Genomic DNA, 25,291 nt, shown 5'->3' with positions numbered 1-25,291 from the left:
AGAGAGTAAGGAGATCACACTCAGTTGCATCCCTCTCTTCCAGCTGCCCACGGGATGTACTCCCTCCCTCGGAGGACTGAGGCGGTGCTCTACAGGGGATATACCCCAGCAGCTCCCGACACTGGCGGCAGAGCGGGATCGCCTGTGACACTTGCAGTGTCCACATAGGAGGTTTGGGAGGAGAGGGTTGACGCACCTGAGGTGATTGTGATGTAAACACAGGAGTGGGAGCCAGTGGAGCTCACAGATGTGCGTCTTCAGGAGCTTCCCCTGTAGTGAGGAAGGACGCTTAGTCTCTGAGTCCAGGAGAGCAGCTACGGTCGTTTGATTGCCTTCTCTTCTATGAATAGTCATAATCTTCCTCCTATCTCATCTTGAACAGGAAAATGTTGGAGCTTTTCAGGAAGCATAATAAGATCCCGAGGTACGTTGGAGATAACAGACCTGCCAGAATATATCCGGGAATTAGCTGCATGGGCTAAACTCTTACGGTGGGGTGATTGGAATTTCTTCACATACCCTAGCCATAGTGTATTGGGCGTTCGTCTGACAGGCGAGCAGATGCACAGTTTGTCCCACCATCTAGGGCATCCTGAGGCAAGCGGTTTTTCATCTGTCCTCAGGGATCGCAGCACACGGGAATAGATCCTCAGTGAGGGCATATTCAACCAATGTCCATTCTCTCTGGCCCAGTTAGACTTCGTGTAACATTGCCTCCAGAGCTACTGTTGAGGATTTTATGACTGAACTTTATAAAATGCTCGATTTTGCATGTAAATCTTTGACTGAAGAGGTTGAGGGGTTTAGTTGGGGACTGTTGACATGTTGCCTTTCTTTTACAGGAATGAGTTGCTGAATGAGTTTATGGACAGTGCAAAAGCATCCAGTAGCCCTGACCAGGCCATGGAGGTAGTGAAGCTGGCGAGTGCCTTCAGCTTACCTATTTGTGAGAGCCTCACCCGGAGAGTGATGGCTGACTTCGCAGTCAGCCAGGAGCAGAAGTAAGTGGGTCCTGTAATGTCACCATGAAAGAAAGTTAGAAAAATGGAGCAGACCTTTCGTCCGTCTTCTTTCTAACCTCTCAATTTTCTTCTTTCTTTGCAAAAAGTCAAGATGTATTGATTTAACAATTTCATTTGTCATCCAAGTCGAGGAGGCCTGTAGATTTGGCCATTGGAACCTTCTCCTTTGTAAATAGTTTGTGCAGCTGCAGTCTCCCCTCCCCCAGAACGAGTTGCAGTGTAACACTCCTGTTCATTTTCCTTACAGGGAAGCCCTGGGAAACCTAACTGCATTGACCAGTGACAGTGACAGCGACAGTGACAGTGACATCAGCGAAGGCAAATAGAAGTGGTGGATCAGGAGCAGCTGTGGCCTAGCATAGCTGCTGTAATTACACTTGAGAACTGAGACGTTCATATTTAACCATGATACGAAGAAAACATGACAGTAATACAGATTTGGTGAACTTTGAAGTACAGTTGAATACAGCACTGACTTATTTAGGTTAAATTCCTAATTTGATACTTTGTAAACCATCCATTCAGGGTTTATTGTTGAAAACAGAAGCAGCACTACTGTTTTCATTTCCTTAGACACACGTTGTGAGGTACATAGCTCCCGATTTCGGCATAAGCTCTGCACACCTGCAGTGTTCGTCAGCCGACGTCACGCTCTGTGGTCACTGGTTTGCCCTCCCCTTGTGGAGCTCAGCCTTCATTGGGTGATGCTGTGATGCGGGTACTTCTTGATCTTAGAGAAGGCATCTAAAGGAAGTTGTCATACAATTACATCACAGTTGATAATGGGTCAGTAGTACCCCAATTTCAGGGATATTTAGATGTAAAAAATTGTGCATCTTAGAATTGATTAAATGACAACGGCAGAAGTTTAGGCTGCACAGCTGGGAAAATGAAGACTGTCAATAAACATGTAATTACTGTACATGTGTAGGTATTTATGTTGTCTTTATATAGCCTTTGCCGTAGTCCTCCCACTAGACGTGGGGCTTGCACAAGAGCGTTTCGTCTCCTCCTTTCTCTCCCCCTATTTTGTGTGTGCTGGCACCTTCTTTAGTTGTGCTGTACTTAGTGTGGTCTCACGGAGGGCTTGTGGTGACGTAATGATTGAAATGTCTTGTTACAATTGTGCATTGCTGGTAATCAAGTTGGTCAAGAACCTGTACTTCTAGCATTTCTCTCTTAACCACTATGGCTTTCAGATAATATTGGAAGCTAACAGGAATTTGAGAGGTTTGCAGAAGCGTTTTGACCTTCACAAGGGCTTCTCCCACAGGCTGTTTTGCTCGTATCTGATTCCCAGATTTACTGAGGCACCCCATGAGTCCTCACAGAGGAGCAACCTCATCCTTAGCCTGCCGGGGTTGACGTTTATGGGCTGCTAGTGTATTGTATTGATGTCTGCTCCCATCTCCATTTACCATTCTCTCTAGTCTGGAACCCAGTGATACATCTTCAGAAACCTAAGTATCAGTGCACGTTCTCTCCCAGAATGTCCAAGTTTGACATCTAATTGACGGACAAAGACGGGGGGAAATGACAGTAGTCAGCTACTTAAACATTCATGTACATTGCGCCATTAGCCTCTTGACATATCAGAGCAAATGAGCAGAAAGGTCAGATAGAGCAGGTTAGCCTCTGATCTTGGTTTACAACTTCCAAGGAGAACCTGGCTGCCTGGGAGCTTCTGTTAACTCAGCCCTTTCTTCCCCCGGTTCATCGACACCTGCAAATGCCTGAATCTCTGCGAGAACTCCCTCAGTGCAATCCTGCTAATTGTGGTAACTTCTCCCCTTGCCAGGTGCTAGCTGAATCCTCACCATAATGCTTTGCTGCTATAAAGTTGATGGGAAAGTCCATCTGGACGATGTCATGTGAGTCTAGTGGACTTGCAAAGTGGGTGATGTGTAGCTCAGTGGTTTTAACTGTTACGGATATTCCAGACCCCCACTCTGGGCAAATAACTGCTTTGAACTTTTTGGGGGAAAAATTAAGGCCTATAGGATTGGTCTCCATTCTTATTGTTAAATGTTGATTTCACTAACTGGTGAAATAGTAGCCTCTGATAGTAAAAGATGTTCTCTTTTTCTATGCCAAAGTAACCTACCAATTTTTGCTTTTGGTCCTGGGTCTCCCCTTAATTGCTGTCTCTTCTTGCTCTACCACTGTCTCTGCACTTCAATACAACTCAAAAACTGCATTCCTAAATGGCAGTTACAAAAATGAGGGGCTTCTTGGTGAAGTAGAACATTTCATTTTTAAGACCACTCTTACGGAACAGTCTCAACATCTCAGTTGATGTTTATATAGGAGAAATTTCTATTTACAATACAGAACTCAGTTTAACATTTTAAACAAAATGATATGAGGAAAAAGGTTTATAACTCAATACAATTAGGACCAAATCAAGTTTGAAAAGCTTCACAGCATTAAAAGGGGATATGCTGCTTTAATGATGCCAGAGCTGAGAGGCATCAGCATTAATCGTATATAAAGCAACTATGTTAAAATAAAAATCTGAAAACAGCCTTTTGGAAATTGGGAACTGAGGGTAGTGAAACTACCTGTGAGTAGCTTATATAGAAAAGGAAAAGAAGAAACCAAACAGAAGAGCAAATGGGAGTCAGGACTCACGGAATGGGAACGGTAAAGGGAGGTGTCTTAATGTATGTGGGATGAACTTGAGTGTTGTCTCAGTTAGATTACCGATGTGTGGAAATTGGAAACTAGCAGATTTTGGTTCAACAGGATGTATGAGGACTCTAGCAATAAAAGGACTGTCTTATATCTGTCAGTCTGCAGGGTCTGAAATCAGTTTTTGTGGGTGATGAATATTTTAATGAAATGGATTAGAAAATTTAAGTACGTCGCATGCAGTAAAGTTTTGTGGTGCGTTTTTTACAGTGCCATAAATAAAGATATACATGCATATATGTACCAGATCATGATATAAATTATTTTACTGCTCGTCATGGTCAAAAAAGTTTGAGAGACACTGAAATAGGATATGCTCCGAGACAGCAGTCACTAGGAGTATGGATGGGCAGGGCACGTTTTAGAGTCAGAGACAGTGGCATTTAGCAGAGAAAAGAGTCTCTGGGTTGGTTGCTAGAAGGCAGTGTGCTGGGATATGATCAGATGTAAGTACACAACGCCTGGGCAGTGAAGGAACCTCTAGCCTGGCCCCGAAAGGAGCCTGTCCTGTAAAAGAATGTTGTCCAGCCAACCTGCACAGCCGTGGACTTTGTAGAAGATTCAGAAGGACCACTGGAGATCAAGCCCAGAAGTTTCCAGAGCTAAGCAAGAGTTTAGACTTGAAAACTAAGAATGTCCAAGAGGAGTAAAGGTCATGATAAAATTTATTCCCAGGGAAATCTAAGCTTTGCCACCAATACCAGAGCACTCTGTCCCCACAATAATGCACTGGCCCTTGCCTCCATCGCTCCAGAGCCCCTTCCTCTTCCTGAAAACCCCAGGGCATTGTCCACACAGCTAGATCAGACTAACAAGCCAGTGGGACCACGTCACCTCCTCACATGGGCAGAGTGGCCAGGTACTGCTCCTCCCCACTCCCGACCCTTTGGTTTCTCATGCTCCCCTGCCAACCTCAGGGTCCCCAAGGCCCCTAACGGCAGCAACGGAAAGGAAACCAGGGAAGCTTAGCCTTGTTTCGGGAAAATGGTGACCAGTGGAGCTGATGAAGAGTGATTTGTCTGATATTTAATCCTTTTTATTTCCCTTTTAACTCAAATTATCTGTCCTGCACTCAGTACAAGCAAGTTACTTTAGAACTGGTGGGACAACTCCTTTGGGACTTGGAGACTGCTTTTATCCAGAACCTGCTAAGAGCAGAGGACTTAATACTAAGGACTACAGAAGGAGTATGCCTTAAAAAAAAGACTAAAGTTACATTTTAGTTTGTTACATTACTGATTTTGAAACTTCAGACATTTTGCAAAGATCAGAATTTTAATAAATCTGGAGTTTAAAACGTTGAGGCATACTGTCTACAGCACTCAGGAGGCAAGAAGGTAACCCAATTAAAGGCTAAAACAGATTGAGACAACGAAAGGAAAGGAAGTGGCAGAGGTGTAACATGACTTGCAGGTTAAATGCAGACGTGCTGTGAAGCTGCCCCGCCCTAAGTGCCCGGGGCTGTGTCCACTGTCCCCCAACCTTGCTCCTTTGGACTCCACCTCCTGGAAGTAGAACTGAGAAGTGATGAAAAGGCTCTTTAGGCCCAAATAAAGGCCGTTTTCACTTGAAGGGTTGTTGAGTGACATCTCAGGAAGATGGATTTTACTAGGCATGAGGAAGGAAGATCAAGGCCGGGCCAAGCAGAGACCCCTTTTCAACATCAGCCTGTTTCCACTATGTAGTGGGGGTGGGGAGGTTTGCTAAAGCATCTACTACAGTTTGAAAGCCAGTGGTCTTCGTGATTTTGACTTACAGAGCTAAACTAAACCACTCAGGATTGCTTGCTGCTTGTGAGCTCAGATAATCATACCTGAAGGAAGTTACTCCTAGACTCCTAGAGAAATTTAGATTTCCTTATAAACTGTAATACTTTACGTATTTCATGAGTAAAATAAAACTTACAAGCAATTCTCATTTGACAAATAGGTAAGTAGTCAGCTTTGCAAGTTAATGCATTTTGCAACTTCATGGCCATTGCAAAGGGGAAGAACGGATGAACTTAGGGCAGCCCCATTATCTTCCAGAAAAAACTTAATAGCCCACAGTTGTTGAGTGACTCTACCTGCAGAAGTTAAGGACATTACACAAAGCATGTGTTCTAGTCAGAGAAACTAGATGTATCTTACTGAATTAAAAATCCCCCAGCCCAAAGGCCAAGCAGTTAAGCTCACCTGCTCCGCTTCAGCAGCCTGGGGCTCACCAGTTCATATCCTGGGCACAGCCTGCACACCGTTCATCAAGCCATGGTGTGGCAGCATCCCACACAGAAGAACTCGAATGACTTACAACTACGTCCTGGGGGCTTTGGGGAGAGGAAAAAGATAGGACTGGCAACAGATATTAGCTCAGGGCCAATCTTCCTCACCCCAAAAAAAGCATTAAAAAAATCCCTTTAGGGGATTCCTTTAGGAGGAACATAAGGAATATTAACAACAACAACTCAGGCCAAGATGGATCAATGGATGCCCAAATCAAAGAACAAGGTCAAGTGCCATGCAGGCTTGAATGTGACAGTCCAAATTCAGGGGCTAGCATACCGCTGCAGAAAAATAAAACAGAGCTCCCTCCACTTTTTTCACGATTTGCAGATACATTGCTCAGATAAAAGTGCCTTCTCAATAATCTCTGTGAATACATAAACCCCAACAAAAAATAATTTTGAAGAAAAAGTATTTTCATGGAGTAAAAAATGAATTTGCTAATGTTTACCCAATATGACAATTGTCCTAATCTTCAGATAAGTGAACCAAGAAAGTAAATTCTCTGGGTTTTATGGGAGTCCAGTTCAAATATACCACAAAATTATTGAACCTTTTTAAGATTCCAGGTTCACCACCCCAACTTCAATAAAGAAATTCACAGAGAAGGTACCAGAAAGGAGTAAGGTCAATACCAGTGTCTCAGAACTGTGAGCTGTGACCCGTTTTGAAGACTGTTTAGTTAATTTGTGGGTAGAGACCAACATTTTTTTTTAATCCCGCAGACAAGCAAACAGTGCATCACAAGTAGAAAGGGGGAAGCAGTGTTTCAAGAAGCTCAAAGAAAAAAAAAAAATACATATATATATATATATATATGCACACGCGGTGGGGGGGGCAGGGTGTCTTGTGGTAGCAATCAAAAAAGTTTGGGATACGGACTATTTCTAGTGCCTTTCAATCAGTAGGCTGATACATCTACAATTATACTGGCATTTGGGCTTGTACATCACTTTTGAGTTTGACCAGTAGGAATCAGTTCACCAGAACCTTAAAAGCCAAGAACAGGCCTTGGATTTCTGGGACCCGGTTCATACACACAACGAATCAGAAATGGTACTTTTTGAAAAGGGATAAGCTACTCGGTTTTCATTTTTTTGTTTTATTCAGTTTGCTCCAAGGGCAAAATCAATAATAACAGGGATCACAAACATTATTTTGATTGGCTCACAAGCCTGATCAGTAAAACCTGAAAAACGGAAAATGTTACACAAGTTGCAAAGAAAGTATTCCTGGAGTTCACTGACATGATAGCAAGTGGAAATAATATAAATGCAACAGGTGTTAACATTTAGAACAGTACTTGTAACCTGCTCGTTTCTAGACAATTCTGGGACCCTGCTGCAAACCCTCCATGTATTACTGATTTCCTTGACATGAAATACGACTTTACAAAACTCTTCCTAGACCTTACTCTTGCTGCACTTGAGTGGTTCCTATTCCTACGGCGCTGGCGTATGCTGTCAGGATGTCCACTATCTGTTTAGTTTCTAGGGTCATCCGGGCTTCCTTCAGCCAGTCCTGTGCCACTCGTCTGGACTCTCCTTTCAGCTGATTGACAAACTTTGCTGCCAGCTCCAAATCACCATGCTCAATGCAGTAAGAGGCATATGACAGTAATTTAAATGTGTTTATATCCTCAGGGCAGAGCTCGGCCGGTGGCTTCAGTTGCTGAGGTGGGAATAGGAGCAGGGACTGCAAGTAGGAGAGGAAGTATTGGTACAAGCTATTTCTGGTTTCATCAATCATTGCTACCCTTCGGGCCAGTTTCTGGACAGCATAGAAACGGACTCTAAGGGTCTCTTCACTGTACACCCCACGGGTCAGGGACTCTGGAGGAATGGCTGCAGTTAAAGCCTGGGCGAATTCACTATCAGAACAGCTGGCTTTGATGGCCTCAACTGCGCTACCCAGCGGAACAGTGGGCAGGTCCGCAGACGCCGTCTTCATGCTGTACTTCAATGCCTCCACCGAAAGCCAGAGTTGGTGGGCTTTTCTAGCCTCCTCTTCAGCAACTGCATGACCTATTAAAAAAAAAGGCAAAGAAAAACATTTATCTCTCTACCTGACCACATGTCCTTCTCATACATCCAGAGAACTGATGTACCTTCACTAAGGTAAATCCACCCATGTGGGAGATGGGGCCCAAGAGAACCTCTTCCAACCTCATTCCCACTTATTCCTCATGTGTTCTTTCCTAGCTGGCCTCTTCCTGAGGCAACAAGGCATGACATAATTTGATGAGGAGTTGTTCTTAATAAGCCATGGAGAAAACTGGGAGGATGTATGTGCAGAAGCACAACTGAGTCTCCCTGCTCTTCCTATGACAGTAAGGACAATGCATGGTATCTAATCCAGATAGATTTATCTTTAGAAATATCTGAGAAAGAAACATGACACTTAAATTCAACTAAAACTTATGCCAAGCCCATCAGAAACTTCCTGCAAAGGAATGGGAGACTTCAAATAAACTTAATGCACTACTGGATCTTGAAACTTCATGAGTACTTAGCTTATCTTTATTATCTGACAAAAAAGATTCCACACATCCCAAAGAAACCATTTTATCAACATTCTGTCAGGACATTGCCCTTTCAATGGGGCACCTGGAGGCATCACCATAACCATGGTCCATCTGGTGGGTGCAATCAGCAAATCACCAGCCTTCAGATAACCCTCCAACAAGAGGGCTGGAGACAGGTCAGCAGGGCCTGGAGGGCACGCATGGAGCCACACCAACCTTTTTCTCCATTCAGGGCACATGAAACATAACCAAACTGTGCTGGGTAAACTGCCTTGTAAATGGTGATCTCATGACTGTCACATAAGGAGTAAAACTTCAAGTTATTTAGATTTAATTTTTAGTTGTTTTTAATTTCCTCTCACAACTTTCTATGTTCCAAACTTATCAAATCTGGGGCTGATTTTCTAAGAAATGAACCAATTTATTGGAGTGACTTCAGCATCTTTATGCCCTAATGTCAATGCATGTATCCCATTATCCTTGTAACAAGAAATTATCCTAAGAAGTTGGACTGAATAAAATTATCTGTAAGAAGTCGATGTGCTCACTCTGAACGGCCTGTTCGATTCCTCTCAGTCTGGCATAGGCAGTGTTTATATCCAGAGTAAAGTTGTCGACTTGCTCTTGACTGAGCCGACGAAACTGTAATTCTTGTTCAGCGAGTTTCTCAGACAGGTCCTGAAATAAAATAAAGAGTGTACAAAAACAAGTGATGCTACCTCAGCGCATGCCACTTATCGAGACACTCAGTCTTCCAGCAACTGCTACCTCTAAAAGCTAACAGGGCCTTTAAAATCTCAAAACTATTGTCATGAAATTCCCATAAACATGCAAGGCTTCAAAAATTTCCTACAACTTCTATTTGATGTATAATTTTCTACAAATTTACTGATGGAACCTAATATTAGAGGAAGCAGACCAGGAGAAGAAAGAAGGCTACTAAAATGAGAAAATGCCAACTTTAGAAAGTAAAATAACTGCACTGCCACCCAAACATAATAATTAGATTAACTTTTATTCAATAGCCCTATTTAAGAGCTTATTATTCATTTTTCTCAGAAGAATATCCATCAAGTAGAATTCAGAGCAAAATAACTTCTCACAGTGGTATGAATTTCAATTTTGTGGAAGATTTCCTTATGTGGAACACCTCGTTCCTTTCTTGTGAGACAAAATAATCAGTTAATATAAATGACTTGCTGAGTAGAAACTATGATTAAAGGTATCCTGATGACTTCTGTGATTTCCAATCTTAACCTCTCTGGGAAGTTTCCTCAGATATAAAAATCTGAGAACTACCACATGACCCACGGGACTTTGTGAAGATAACACATGTCAAGTATTATTATCTGCATTCCTGAAGCCACTCTACCAACCCTCCTTGAAGCTCTGAATGCTCCACATGACTAGGACGTAGATACAGAACACATCTGATCAGTAACACACAGGTTCACCTTTATGTAAAAAGGAGCAGTTCTGCAAACAGATAAAAGCCCCACTCCACCCAGGCTGGGTACCACAGGAATCCTTCCCCGTTACTCCACGTCCTCAGGGGAAATGACATACAGAGAACGTTAAAAGGAAGGGAGAGCGAGTTAATGTAAAGGGGAAAAGGAGGTTGAAGGGGAGTCGGTGCTTTACGACAGGTCCTCACCTGTTCAAATTCATATTTCAGCTCCTGCTCTTGTACCCTAAGGACATCTCGTAAGTGATCAGTGTGAGCAGCAGCCTGTCGGCGAAGCTGGGTTCTCATTTCATTCTCCATGGCATCTCTGACTTCTTCTACCTGCAAAACCAAACACAATAATGATGAGTTCTCAATTCTCCACATATACTTTTTGAAAAAGAGAAAGACTAGTGACAACAATGATAGCAGCTTCCCTGTCCTGAACCCTCATGATGTGCCATGCGTGTGTACACATTCTTTACTTCTAATTCTCATATGCATCAGAAAGCGGAACGTTGGAAGGCAACTCAAACAAGGTCACACAGCTGTGGCAAAAACTGGATTTCAAATAAGGTCTCTCTGCCCTCAAATTTGTGTTCTTCCATATCACCAGGCTGCCTCCTTATAATTTCCCAAATCACACACTCCCTTGAGAATTAACAAATCTCAGATCATGGGGGAAAAAAAACCTACAAAGACGGGATGAAACACAGCTTCACTACACCAGCTCTGTGACCTTGGAGAAATTATTTTCTCAAGTCTCCATTTTCTCATCTGTGAATAATAATGCCTACTGTGAAGAACTGTTAAGAAATAAGTATCTGGCAATTACTGAATACAATTTCTTCTAAACAAAGAAAACTGCTTACTTTAATATCAATGTAGATGCATCACAGGCCAAATGAAACCAAAATATGAAAAGCCTATCATGTCTTGCTTACACTTGGCCATGGGTCATACTGCAAATTATTTAACATTGATGACCTGGAATTCATGACTGACTTCTTCTCACAAACAATATAATGAATGAATCCATTCAGTCAGTGCATAAATATTTATGAAGTGCCAGCCCTGTGCCAGACAGTGCCTACCACACGCTCAGAGGCAAGCGCTCAAGGCAGACAAACTTCTCACTCCATGTGGCGTACTTTCCAGTGAAGGAATGAGACAGTAAACAAGTAAACAAAGCACACATCTCAGATTGTGATACTTGTTTTTACAAGAATAGGCCAATATGAGAGAAAGTAATACAGAGGCTCTACCTTACATTGAAGGGACGGGAAAAGCTGGGCTGTGAAGGTGACATTCAAGCTTACAATCAAGGTTTCAAGAGATGAGCCAGAACAACGTACTGGGCAGAGGAAAGACTTCCCACGGCAAGAGATGCAGTCAAGGAATCAAAAAAGAAAGAAAGAAAAAAAGAAAAATCCCAGGCACCTGGCTCAGCAAGCAGGAATGAGAGCAAGGCCTTTCTGGCACAGGTTAAGGATCTGGATTTTATGTTAAATGCAGCAGGCAGTCAGCGGAGGACTTTCAGCAGCCTGTGTCTGATCAGAGTATGTTTTATAGGGACCACTTGCCTGTGTAAACAGACATAGAAAGACGGGTATGAAAACAGGGAAGCTGTTAAGATGATACTCAGGACTAAGGTGGTGGTAAGGGAGAAAGAGAAAAATGGACAGATCTGAGATTTACTTTGGATACAGAACTGGTAGGATCTGTCAATGGACTGGATGTGAAAGTTGATGGAGAAACAACGAAGCATGATTTCTGGCTTGAGCAACTGGGTACATGGAGGTTTAGAGAGAAATGAGCTGAGGGGCTGGGAGACAGGTTGGAGAGAATCAAGAAGTTTGTTTTGAACATGTGGAGTATGAAACAACTACTGAAATCCAGCTGGAGACATCAAGTCTGGCCAGGAACCTGAAGCCAGAGCAGAGGTCAGAGCTAGCAATATTAATGTCTCAGTGACAGACAGTATTTAAACTTCAAGGCGACAGGACTAGACGACAACACGTGGAGACAGTTTAGATGGATAAAAGGTTTCAGAACCAATGCCAGTGCATGCCAATTCTTGAGGCTGAGCAAAGAAGGAGCCCAAGGAGTGGGAGCAAGGTGAGAGAAAGGCCAGAAGAGTGTGGTATCTGGCAGCCTATGGAAGGAAGAGCTTCAAGGAGCCACCCAGTAGTGTAGTGATTAAGTTTGCGCTCTCCGCTTTGGCGGCCCAGGGTACACTGGTTTGAATCCTAGGCACGGACCTACACACCACTCATCAAGCCACACTGTGGTGGCATCCCACATACAAAACAGAGAAACACTGGCACAGATGTTAGCTCAGTGACAATCTTCCTCAAGCAAAGAAAGGAAGATTGGCAACAGATGTTAGCTCAGGGCCAATCTTCCTCACCAAAAAAAAAGAGCTTCAATGAGGAAAGAGTGGTCAACTGCGCAGCTGAGAGGACACGAAGAGTAGTCAGGTTCCCAAATCGGCCTGTAGACACCTATCTAACACACGATGATGAGGATGAAAATCCACTCTTAACCACCAATTACTTAAAAACACGAGTGGAGAAAAATAACCTCAGAATCCAAAAGAGATTCTTTCAGCACTGCTTTAGGGGACAGAGGCTCCGCTGGGAAAAGATAAACTAGATAATCCTGGAAACTAGCAGCTTGTTACTTTCTCACACTTCAGGATCTGCTCAACATACAGGAACTCTGCTAGATCAGTCCTTCTCTAGAAGTTCCGACTAGAACAAGGGCCAAAGCTCCATTCAACAGGTGGGTCGGCATGACTTACATCTAGCATTTTTAAAGTCGGTGACTGCTGGTATTATCTCTAGAAGTAGATAATCAAGTTAGATTCACTTTAAACATCAGGCAATTGTTCTCATTTCTTCTACCTTTCTGTCCTGTTCAGCCTGTATCTCACTTCTGTGATGTTCTAATGCTTTTGCCACTGCAGAGTCAAATGCCCGCTTTTCTTCCAGCTTTTGTTTTTCCAAGGCTAATGCAATGTGCTGCTTCTCTGTGGCTTTCTGTTCTGCTAGCTCTCTGTTGAGCTGGTCAATGCGGCGATGTGCGTGAGCAATCAGGGAGTTCAGATCATTGGTAGACAGCTTGTCAGCTACACAGAGAGCCACATTAAAGTGTTAATGATTTCACCAAAATCATATATCTACAAGGTTCAACTGATTGCAGTTTAATTGTAACAGCTGTAAAGAAAAGCAAAGAGCAGCTAACATTTGAAAAGATATCTGAATTCTCCTGTGCAATCAGAAATTCATAGCTTGTGTCCAACAACTAAGGCACTTTCAAGCCAAGCAAAGTAATTTAGGTAGGCCTTCAAGTATATAATCAGTTCTTTTCCAGGAACCCAATTTCATGCTTCCAATCTGAACTAATTATAAATTAGCTTTATAACTCATCATAATTTTGCCTCTGAAGACAAAGCTTACATATACAATCACTTCTATATTTTCTTTCATGCATAACTACAATTAGTCATAACAGGCATCCAATTAAGATTCTTTCTGCTAAGACTCTAATCAAATTCAAATTCTCTCCAACTTTTCCCTAAAGGGTTTTTGTATCTTTTCTTAAACAGATGATATTATCTACAATAGTGATCTGCAACCAGAACTGTCCATCGTCATCATTTATAGAGCTTTTTAAAATATTCATGCCCAAAGAGTCTGATTTAGGCTTCCACAATTTTTTTTTCAAATTTCACACTCCAAAAGTGTCCTGATATATTACCACAGGTTAAGAATTATGGCTCTAACAGCAAAATACAGAATGTGGGAAATACTATATGATAAATGACTCAATTCCACAATAAATAGGTTGAAAAGCAAAAAACAAAGTGGGGATAAGAAATTTACTGACTAAATTCAACATGTGTAACTCCACTGGATATTGATTCAAATAAAACAACTAAAAAAAATCATTCGATGAAGTGAGTGAGGATACTTGAACACTAAATAGCCAATTGATGACATTACAGTATTATTATTAAGAGTGATAATAGTATAGTGATTACATTTAAAAAACATGCTCAAAGTATTTACAGGTGAAAGAATATGATATTGGGATCTGCTTCAACATAAGCTGGGGGAATGAAGGAGACAAAACCAGCCATGTGTTGATAACTGTTGAAGTTGGGTGATAGGTCCACACTTCATTATAATTTTCTTCCTACTTGTTAATGTTTGAAATTTTACAAAATATACACATATCACACATCTACAGGTTTCCAATCACTTGGTGAAACACTGTTGTTCCTGAGAGCACACAGATGACAAAAATATCCAAATCAGATTTATCATATGAACATAAGTCTACTTTCTATTATTTAGATGGTTTAGTATAAGAATTTCAGACAAAACAAAAAGACTTCAGTCTTTTAAGACTCAAAACATAAAATACTCATAATTACTTACCTAGGTCAGAAATACCTACAAAGGAAAAGAAGAACAGTTTGAAAAAGAGAACATACCTATTTTATTTCAGTTATTAATCATTAAATAGGCACATCTAAAAGGAAACAAGAAGGAACCAGATAGTAGCAGTAGAAAAAACATTTTAGTACTGGAAAGCAAAATGACAGAGTTTATTTCCTAAAATTTGAAAAGAACATTAAACAATAATATTAGAAAAATAAGAGAGTCATTGATATTAAGGATAGTTTTGGTTTCCAGGGACTCGTCTATTTTTTGCTAAAGCAATCAACTTAGCTTTTACATAGAAACTACAATTCTTGTTTACCCCCCATTTGCATTAGTTCATAGAGTATTTCCCTAAGTCACAGTCCTGACTATTCTAGGCCTCTCCTAACATTTCAAATATTTAAGAAATTAATCTTTCTTCTTTGGAAACTTGAAAACAGTGAATTCATATTAAATTTGTATTTAACCTGTGCAAATTAAACTAAGAACTACGATTGGCTGATTTGACAGTAAGGGAGAAAAAAAATAACATTCTGAGTAGTTGGATGATGCTGCCAACCATGATCACAAGCACCACCGAGCGAGCACCTGACAGGAGAGGGAAACCCCAGCTAGCCTCCTGCCCCTCAGTATGAGCTTCTTAACATCCTGGCAATGCTCCTGAGATTCAACAAGTTCAAAGACAAGTATTTTTCATCCAAAATCGCTCTAAAAGTCAACTACTTAATCTGGTATTTAACCAGAGCAAGGATCTGTCCCAATGTTGCAGGAAAAACTGGCAAAGATAGATAAGGTGAGAGAGAATGTCAGTCTCAACACCGCACATAAATATGGCTATATACACTACTCCATAAGCAATAAAGGAAATGTCCTCTGGAATAGTGACAATCTACAACTTGCACCCCATTCTCCCATCCTGGCAACACTCACATGCATGCTTCCCAATGGCTCCTCCTCCCTTCCCCCATGGTGGTATCTACTATCTGAATCTGGTATTTATCCTTCATTTTGTTATACTTTGCACATGTATGCATCCTTAACCAATATATAGTTTAGTTTTGCATGTTCTTAAGCTTCATGTAAGTGGTATCCTACCCTAGTATTCTTCTGCAACTTTCTGTTTTTCTTAACATTTATGTTTGGGAGATGTAGTTCTGGTTCATTCATTTGCACTGCCATATGTGAGGCACAGTTAGCTGTTTCTGATTCTTCTGCTCTTAACACAGTGCTGCTAAACATTTTTATGAGTCTCCCTGAGCACCGTGTGAGTTTTCTTGAGCACACACCAGGAGCTGAACTGCTGGACCAGGGAGTGTATACGTATACTGTCAACTTCATATAAGTTATGGTTCAACAAATCAACTGCTAAATGATTACCTCTAAGTTTCTTTCCTAGTCTTCATTTCCAGTGCCCCAGCATACACACTACGCAGCCCCTAGCACTTCGCCCTCAGATTACTCCAGCAGCTTTTAACTAGCTTCCTTGCCCTTGGGCATCCCTCCCTACACCCTCAATCTCGGATAAATTAATTTTCCTCCTTATTACAGTCACATCACTCCTCTTCTCAAAAGCCCAAAAGGGAGTCCTATGCTGCCAATACAAATCAATCAGGCAGAGAACACCGAGGCTAGTGGATGAGAATGAAATCCTGGCTCTATCCTCAACCTTGGGCAAGTTATTTAACCTCTGTGTTTCTCAGTTTTCTCATCTACAAAATGGGCATAATAACAAAACTTACCTCATAGGGCTGTTAGGAACTTTAAATAGGTTAATACATGTGAAATACTTAGGACACAGTGCTAGACATAAATAATGCCCAATAATGTTAGCTATTATTATATGTTTGACACTGCTCAGGTATGGAGAACACAGAAAAAGCATTAGATGAATTATCACCAGGACATTTATAACATAGGGAAATAAGACTAATAAGAGCAAAATAACTGATAACGCAAACCATTACCAATGAGTTTGGTATAGGTCTTGAATGCAGATTTCAGAGGCAGGGATATCTATTGAGGGCTGGGGTAAGCATGGAATAATTCACTATCTCCAGAGACACAAAAGTAATCAGCAACATTGGGAGGAAAACTGTGCTGTGGGCAGGGGTGGAAGGGAAACTTCACCAGATGCCATTTCTACAGGATACTTTCTACATGATACATTTCTGTAATGCCGGATTTCTCAACCTTGGTGCTACTGACATTCTGGGCCAGATAATTTTTCATTGTGAGGGGCTATCCTGTGCAATGTAGGATGTTAAGCAGCATCTCTGGCCTCTACTCTCGAGATGCCAATAGCAGCCCTCAACATGCCAATCAAAAATATCTCCAGACATTGCCATATGTCCCCCAGGAAGGCGGGCAGGCAAAAATGCCCTGGGTTGAGAATGACTGCTTCAATGTTTTCATGTTTTACAATGGACATTTTCAAAATCAGCAAAAGACTTTTTAAAAAGTGAAAACGTCAGAGGCTGGCATGAAAAAATTAGTAGGATTCAGCCTAGTGGAAAGACCAAAGACAAATATTTTAGATGAGAAAATGCAAATTCCTGGAGATGGCACTCATAACTCACTCTGCACAAGCAAAGCCTGTCCTGCCCTTTCAACCTTATTTCATCCAAACTAGACTCCCTACTACCTACCAGTGTCACATTTATGCCAAGGAGCTTACACCTAATGGATAGCGATACACAACAAACACAAAAACCAGTGAAAAAGAATTTCAAAGGGATAAAATAAAGTACTGTGGTGGAGTACTCATGGAGACGACGGTCAGGGAAGGTCTCTGGGGTAATAACACTAGCTGCGGCTGTAACCCCCATGAAGTCCAGCCACTGGGAAATTCTGGAGGGAAACGGTGCAGATGTGGCTTAACTATAAAGCCTGCTCAAGGCCAGACTGTCCACACTGCCTCTTTGCTAGCTGCTAATCAGATTAAACAACAATGTGCAAACAAGATTCACTGTTCCTGGTCTGAACTTTCTGTTTATATTTCTCCACTTTATCCTCTATTATAAGTCCTGCTTTTATTTTTTTTTGACAAGAGTCTGATATCTCCCTCTTAATTGAGTCAACTGCATTCAAAACACTAACTAAATGTCTGAGTTATTTTTTGACAGCCTTGACTCTACTTCGCCATTCTACCTTCTGGGCTGGCTATTATGCTTATAAAATTCCTGCACTGGTTTTTATTTCCTTAGCTCCTTAGACCAGCCATGGTTCCGTGACGCAAGCTTGACACCCTAAGCCCAGGGAGGCCTATAACACGAGTTCCGCAGACGCTCCCTGATGTTTCTAACAGACACTGGCATTTAAATAGTATTTTGATTTTACTGAGACTGGTAATCTCTGGTTCTTACTACCCTCACAGCACTGCAGGGAAGTGCAGCTCCCTGCACTCACACTGCGTCATTGCTTAACCATCAACATTCCCTTCAGGCTGAGCTATTTGCAAGTCAATAGCCACACAGCCGGTTCCTTGTCACTAGAGTCCCTAGGTGAGTTTTCAACTGCGGTATTGTCACAGAGCAGTCATAAAGTGTGCCTTAAGTAATTCATTATGAATATTTTTAAAGTAGCAAAGGTTTTAAAGATTTTTTTTCCTTTTTCTCCCCAAAGCCCCCTTGGTACATAGTTGTATATTCTTAGCTGTGGGTCCTTCTAATTGTGGCATGTGTGATGCCACCTCAGCATGGCCTGATGAGTGGTGCCACGTCCGCGCCCAGGATTCGGACTGGCGAAACCCTGGGATGCCGAAGCAGAACGCGTAAACCTAACCACTCGGCCATGGGGCCGGCCCCTGAAGTAGCAAAGGTTTTGAATAGTTTTACATATATGTAACTAATATTCCAATAAATTCAAGGTTATAATGTCGCTCTCACTCACTTGGATTCCAAATTTTTTTTTGAGTAGCAGAGACTAGAATGGAATCATAGATTATGGAATCAAACACTGGCTGAAACTAGTGTCCACCGTGGCTAAAACCATGGGTGTATTGTCACAGGTGTGTCACCTGTCACAGCTGTGACTGAAATAAAATGTTGAAAACACTGTACAGTACACCAAATGAGATATGCACGCCAGAGGGGTTTGGACTAGACGAAGTGGAATTGAAGTGAGTTTAGATTAGTTGTTAAGTTGTTAAAAAATGAAAAAAGAAAAGTACCAACATTCAGTTATACTTACTCATCCCTTTCCACCCAGGCAAGACTTCTGGAGTAATACTGTCCAGCTCTCGTTTAAAGTCATCCCGGGCTTGGACGACCAGCTCATGATACTGAGACACAACCTTAGCCTCCGACTGAGCCGCCTGGACCTGAACAAACACAAGAGGTATGTGGATAAGTGAACAAAGCCTACCATAAACATTCCAAAAATAGAAGCTATGTTCAGTTACTTATTGATGTTTGGTTGTAAATATGTAAACAATAAATCAGGAGAAATCTAAAGCTCAGAAAAAAGAACATAAGCCTTGTCTTGGTTTCCTTCTAATTCTATTCAAATATCACGGACAAGCCCTTTCCCATCTTACTGTGCCCTGTCCTGCTTCCTCTGGGCCACAGAAAACTACTCCTGCAGATCGCACAAGTGCAGACAGAAGATCTGCTACAAAGTGGAAATTTCCCTGAGTGGCAACCACCACGACCCAAAATGCCATCCATTATAAAGAGCATCAACAATCCCCAACAATCCACTTTGTATCCAAGGCAAGTTTTTAAAATTAGTAGCAACTAAAATTCTTTGCAGGGGAAAAGGGAGAGAGATGGTAGGAATTTTATTGTTTCCCTAAATTCTTAAAATGCTTTGATTAAAGGACTATATTTACAAACAAAAAATACTTGTCAAAGACCTAAGAAACACACCTTTTGGACCACATTATCCAGATCAACGATCATGCTGTGAAGTTTCCCCTCTGCCGCAGTTATATGAGATTTGGCCCCCGCAATCTCTTCTTTCTTTGCATTTTCAATTATACTTTTCATCTTCTCTAACTCTTCTCTGGAAATCAATAAAACAATACAAAGATTTAGCATTATTCCTTGTCAACGTTATTAAAGAGTTTGAAGTCAATACAATGTATAATTGTTAAAAGTCTATGAAAAAACATAATTTGAAAAAAAATTACTCAATGCTTTTTCATAGTCAATAGGCAGGGAAGCCTCCTTGCCAACAAGTGAAAACACCATGGTCAGAAGCTAGATTTACCAGAGGGAACCAGAGAAGTAGCAGGGTGTCTAGGAAAAGACACAGGCTTCAGAACCGGGCAGACCTGCACCCAACTCCAGCTCAGCCTCTCCTCTGCTGCATACCCTGGTACAGGGCTTAGGGGTCATTCACAAGAAGTACCTGGCACAGTGCCTGCCACATCGAGAGCACTCAATAAATGGCAGCTTTTGCAAGGATTAGGCTGACTCCCCTGCCAATGAGAAAGAGCTTAAGGAAGGCAAAAGCAAGGGAGGAGGCCAAAGAGCTCACTGAGCAAATAGTTGAGTCCCAGGGAGCCGTCAAAACACAGAATGTTCCATGGGTCGGACTAACTATGGTCTACCCACCACAAAACACAGACCTCAGAGCCCTGACTCAAGGTCTAGTGATGTACGTGTAACGTCTTAAATCTCCTAAGAGATATGCTGGCTTTATTAGAAGGCGTCTCCTTCTCCGTCAGTAATAAATATTTTGTTAAGGAAGACAGCAAAATTTTGAATGAAAATTAATGATTTCACAATGTTGATGAGAACCCGTATTCAAATGTAGGCTTCCATCATGAGTGGTTGATCTGTACTTGGTTTGCTTGCTTGATCCTAGTTTTAGCCAACCTCCAGGAACCAAGGTCGAGGCTGTATAAAACCAGACCTATTATACACTAACTACTCTGGTAGTTAAGGCGAAGAGATTGTGACACACTCTCTAAATTCCGATAAAACTGCTCAAACCATTCCAGAAAAATCTCGAAATTTTGGCAGAATCTCAGTAAATCTGTAGAAATATATCACCTAAGCAATAATCCAAAGAAAAACTACTTCTCATACAAGATCCTTTATAAAAGTTTCTGACAAATTTATTTTGGCTTAATTATATTTTATTCCCTCTCTCCTTTTTAAACCTGTGTTCCTGACACCAATAATATCAAGTGCAGGTAGAGAGGGGAGGGAAGGATTTTTCTGCCTCCTCCTTCTATACAGACAGTACAAAGAGAACCCAGCCCAAAGAAAGCCACCAGGAGGCCCTAATTACTTGTTAAAGTCCATGAGTAATTACTTGGCTTTGAGAAGGGCATCGGCAGCCTCATCCACTGCCTTTCTGCGTTCCTTCAGCGCACCCTCCACTGTGCGCCACTGAGCTGACTTCTTCTCACCCGTAACCTAAACAGAAGTTACAATTATGTAAACATGAATACTGCTATTATTGTCATAGGACAGGCCAACATGACTAAATGCAGACACAAGTGCCATTAAACTCAAAAGTAAAAATTACATACAGTATTTCTCCAAAGCAGGAACTCTTAATCTGAGCTTCACGGTTAGGCTCAAAGAAGTCCATGAACCACCCCCCGTCAACCTTAACCCCAACCAAAACTGCAAAAGATCGTGTTCTAGTGCATACAAGCATTTTCCAAGGAGAGATGATATTTTTTTTAGATTCTAAAAGCAGAGGGCTGGCCCGGTGGCACAGCAGTTAAGTTCACACGTTCCGCTTCAGTGGCCTGGGGTTCACCAGTTCGGATCCCGGGTGCGGACATGGCACCACTGGTCAAGCCACACTGTGGTAGGCGTCCCACATATAAAGTAGAGGAAGATGGGCACATATGTTAGCTCAGGGCCATTCTTCCTCAGCAAAAAGAAGAGGACTGGCAGCAGTTAGCTTAGGGCTAATCTTCCTCAAAAAAAAAAAAGCAGATATGAGCAGAAAAGGTTAATAAGGACAAAAGCTTTTCATGAATTATGTCTGTTGATTAAATCATTCTTCAATGAAGCACCAATACTTAACACTTTCTTAACTGCAGGTCTGTCTACCAAAGTCATTGTTTAAGTGATAAGTAGAAAGTTTACACATTTGTAGGGTCTTTCCTCCTCTAAAACATTATCTAAAAAATGACCCTCCATAATTTATAAGGTGAAAATCAACTACCGTCAGAAACCTCCACTTAAGCTGAATTTTATAGAATGTGAGTTATATACATAGATGTTATATAAAAAATTGTGTATATATATATATAAAGACTCCCTTGAAAATTCCCTAGGCAGGTCCAGCATGTTTTTGCTCCAGAACTAACTGCTACTTCTACTTCTTCAACTAAGCAGAGTTCGCTCATATTTAGGGGGCACATCCTACCCAAAAAAAAATCAAAACAAACAAAAAAACCCACCTCTAACACTATAATCACACTCAGTGCATCAAGATGCGCACACAATAAGAGGCGCAAGAACCCAGATCACTGAAGCCACAGATGAGTCTGGCTTCTGCCCTCTCCTCATTCTGCATCCTATACACAATGAGTGGAATGCTATCTGGAACTGTCTGAACTATTTAAAATTATTTTTAAATTAACTATTATAAGCGATTTTTTTCTTTCTTTTTTCCAAGTGCAGATAGTTTAAAGTGAGTGTGCTCTGGTACATATGGAGCAAAACCACCTTATGGCATATCTTGAAAGTACACTGTGCTAAGACCCTGGAGATGAACAGGAATATACTAAATTACCCAAGAATAAAAGACTTTTATTTAGGAAAAGAACAACTGAACTGGTTCAGTAATTATATTTCAAATCACCCAAAGAGGGCCACTGCAGGGGTGCTGTGTACCCAGAACACGACTGCCATCTCAGGAAGGGGTTCTGGCCTTGGATGCCCAACTTGTATTTTCCCTTGTTAGAAACACAAGGAGTTCTGCCTCTGCAGCCCAAGGCCTGCTACTTTGGGAGGAGGGCTCAGCAAAAGTCATGCCTCTGGTTTGGGTCATTCAGAACTCTCCTTCACAACCAATTCTCCACATTATGTTCTCACTGACGTCTAGCGTGGTCTCCATTTTAAAGGCACGTCTATTATCAATACAGAGTCTAAAGAGCCAGTGGCAGGATTAACCTTGCCACTGGACTACTGTGACAGTGTGAGGAAGCTTCTCAGAAAACCAACTATCAATGCTTAAAATGAAACTACAAGATTGCAAAGGAACCTGTTTACATTGAAATATGGTCATAAAATATTTTTTTTTTAATTTTCTGAAATACAAACCAGGATCTAGTGGTAGGACTAATAAATACCCTAATTTAGAAGTAGTGACGAGCATAAATGCTATTTCAAGAGATTTCCAAGTACTATAATGTGATATGAAAATACTTGTGCTTTCTATTGGTGACAAAGTTATGAATACTGCTCACACTACTATGATTTGTTGCCAATACTCATAACTGAAGGAAAAGGTTTTGAGGCTAGGGAAAATAAAGATGTTTTCCACCCAAGTTCAATAAGCTCCTGAATTCTATCCAAAGAACCTACTCCAGGCTAAGAACCTGTGCTTTTAGAAGAAATATTTGGTACTTTTCTTCTATGTATCTCACTTTTTTTGTTTTTATGTTCTACATAAATTGTTATAAAGTGATAAAGGAAATTAATTTTAAGGTGTGAAAACTGAAGTTGATATTTCAGTGAACTGCCACCTTAGCCATCTTGCAAAATAAAATACATCAAGAAAGGATGCTGGGGGCTATCCCTGTGGCCTAGTGGTTGTTAGGCGTGCTCTGCTTTGGCAGCCCGGGTTCAGTTCCCAGGCACGGACCTACACACACCACTCACTGACAGCCATTCTGTGGTGAAGACCCACATATAAAATAGAGGAAGACTAGCATAGATGTGAGCTCAGGGCAAATCTTCCTTAAGCAAAAAGCGGAAGACTGGCAACAGATGTTAGCTCAGAGCGAATCTTCCTCAGCAAAAAATTAAAAAATAAATTTAAGGAGCAGAGAGGCAGAGCAAAATGGCAGGGTGAGCTGACCCGGGATTCTCTCCCCTCCAAAATACAACAAAAGATTGGAAGAACTGAATTTCAGAGAATAAACATAATGCCAGCTCGTTAGAGACCTACAATACCAAGAAGGCGGAGATCATAAACCCTATTTACACCTTCGGAGGCACTGGAACGGTAGGAGAGAACATCACTCCCTCCCCTAGAGTCTGCGATGACTGCAGCATGGGTGGGGAAGGAGCAGGGGAGGGGCCGCGTGACCGGGGGATCATCCAGGACTCCTGCCGCTGATTCAGTGGAGACCCGCTGACGGGGGGAAAGCTTCTGTCTGCGGGGACCCTATAAATCAAGGGGCTTGGGAGACCAGAGAACAGAACTGATCTGAACCAAGACCGGCGAGTGTGAGTAACAGCCCCTCCCCCCCAGCAAAGCCAGTGGGCGCAGCCATCTTGCCCCAAGGCGGAGAGCTAACACGCCGCTCTCGACCCCCATCTAGTGGCGACAGGCTGTAACTGCAACAGAATTCTACCACCATGCGAAAAAACCGCTCCTCTACCATCCAGCAATTTATAAAAGCCCCAGACCAGAAGGAAAACAATAAAAACACAGAATTAAGTCCTGAGGACTTGGAATTAGGTAAACTAAGTGATAATGAATTCAGAGCAGCTATAATCAAAAAACCCAATGAGGTAGAGAGAAAGATAGAGAAACAAGCCGAGTTCTGGAGTTACTTCACAAAAGAGATTGAAATCATAAAGAGGAATCAAACAGAATTACTTGAGATGAAAAACACAATGGACCAGATAAAACAGAATACGGATTCCCTGAATGCCCGTGTAGACAACCTAGAGGAGCAAATCAGCATAATCGAGGACAGACAGGCTGAATGGCGCCAGACAGAGGAAGAAAGAGAACTAAGAATTAAAAAAAATGAGGAAAATCTCCGAGAGATAATGGATTCAATGAAGAGTAAGAACATAAGGATCATAGGAATTCCTGAGAATATGGAAAAGGAAAATGGAGCAGAAAGTGTGCTTAATGAAATTATTGAAGAGAATTTCCCAAATCTAGGGATCAACGGAGAAATGTATGTAGAGGAGGGTTTTAGATCTCCTAGATTTGTCAATGTAAAAAGACCCACCGCACGGCACATAATAGTAAAGTTGGCAAATAGGAATGATAAGGAAAGAATACTCAGGGAAGTAAGAAAAAAAAAGAGAATAACCTATAAAGGAGCCCCTATCAGACTGTCAGCGGATTTCTCTACAGAAACCCTACAAGCTAGGAGAGAATGGAGTGATATATTCAAAGCTTTAAAGGATAAAAACCTTCAGCCAAGAATGCTCTATCCAGCAAGAATTTCCTTCAGATATGAGGGAGAAATTAAATCTTTTCCAGACAAACAAAAGTTAAGGGAATTTGTAACTAAAAGCCCTCCATTACAAGAAATCCTCAAGAAGGCTCTCATACTTGAAAAAAGAAAAAAGGGAGAAAGGGGACACAAGCCACAGACTAGGGAGACCGATGGATAGAACCAGAACAGGATAGCAAATATTCAACTATAGCATTAGGGTAAAAATAAGGAAACTACCAAAACAAGGATGATCTTAGCACTCTAACTACAAATTAATAAGACGAGTTGGAATAAAAAATGAAAATAATTATTTAGGAGGGGAAGAGCAAAGGGTCTAAATCAGTATTGGTCAAGTAAGTAAGAGACCACCAGAGAACAGACTATATTACACACGAGATTCTAAATACAAACTTCAAGGTAGACACTAAAATAAAGTACAGAACAGAGTCACAAATCATAGATAAGGAAAAATCTAAGAAACCCAGCATAAGAAATTGCAGTATTAAATGGGCAGTCTAAAGCACACAGGAAAACAAGATAATGAGCGACAGATTGACAGAATTAAGTCCACATGCATCAA

At 41.5% G+C, this 25,291-nt stretch overlaps 2 protein-coding genes across 24 annotated transcripts in view; one reads left to right on the top strand and one right to left on the bottom strand.

The window, feature by feature from the left end:
- The window catches only part of PTCD3 (pentatricopeptide repeat domain 3), a 31,188-nt gene extending 29,244 nt beyond the window's left edge, over positions 1-1,944 (top strand). For 2 of the 4 annotated variants that reach the window (XR_011425947.1, XR_011425946.1), the window contains exons 22-24: positions 44-424; positions 843-1,001; positions 1,270-1,944. Coding sequence is in view for 2 of the 4 variants with exons in the window: in XM_023618779.2 (XP_023474547.2) it covers positions 383-424; positions 843-1,001; positions 1,270-1,348 (280 nt within the window). In the remaining 2 variants the exon portion in view is untranslated. The remainder of the gene's footprint in view (positions 1-43; positions 425-842; positions 1,002-1,269) is intronic. The other 2 variants (XM_023618779.2, XM_023618778.2) reach the window with 1 other exon arrangement.
- A 5,116-nt stretch (positions 1,945-7,060) lies between these two features.
- Positions 7,061-25,291, bottom strand: part of IMMT (inner membrane mitochondrial protein) — a 50,646-nt gene continuing 32,415 nt past the window's right edge. For 7 of the 20 annotated variants that reach the window (XM_003362956.5, XM_014731052.3, XM_001497157.7 and 4 more), the window contains 8 exons: positions 20,655-20,758; positions 19,259-19,394; positions 18,582-18,711; positions 14,388-14,402; positions 12,849-13,072; positions 10,153-10,284; positions 9,047-9,176; positions 7,061-7,998 (listed from right to left, as the gene is read on the bottom strand). In XM_003362956.5, the coding sequence (XP_003363004.2) occupies positions 7,385-7,998; positions 9,047-9,176; positions 10,153-10,284; positions 12,849-13,072; positions 14,388-14,402; positions 18,582-18,711; positions 19,259-19,394; positions 20,655-20,758 (1,485 nt within the window). In that variant the 3' untranslated portion in view covers positions 7,061-7,384. Of the gene's footprint in view, positions 7,999-9,046; positions 9,177-10,152; positions 10,285-12,848; positions 13,073-14,387; positions 14,403-18,561; positions 18,712-19,258; positions 19,395-20,630; positions 20,759-25,291 lie in introns of all 20 variants that reach the window. The other 13 variants (XR_011425945.1, XR_011425944.1, XM_070235174.1 and 10 more) reach the window with 5 other exon arrangements.

Source organism: Equus caballus, chromosome 15 (genome assembly GCF_041296265.1).
Source record: "Equus caballus isolate H_3958 breed thoroughbred chromosome 15, TB-T2T, whole genome shotgun sequence".
NCBI lineage: Eukaryota > Metazoa > Chordata > Mammalia > Perissodactyla > Equidae > Equus > Equus caballus.
The sequence above is the reverse complement of the archived record's forward strand: the minus strand, read 5'-3'. Positions and strand labels throughout refer to the sequence as shown.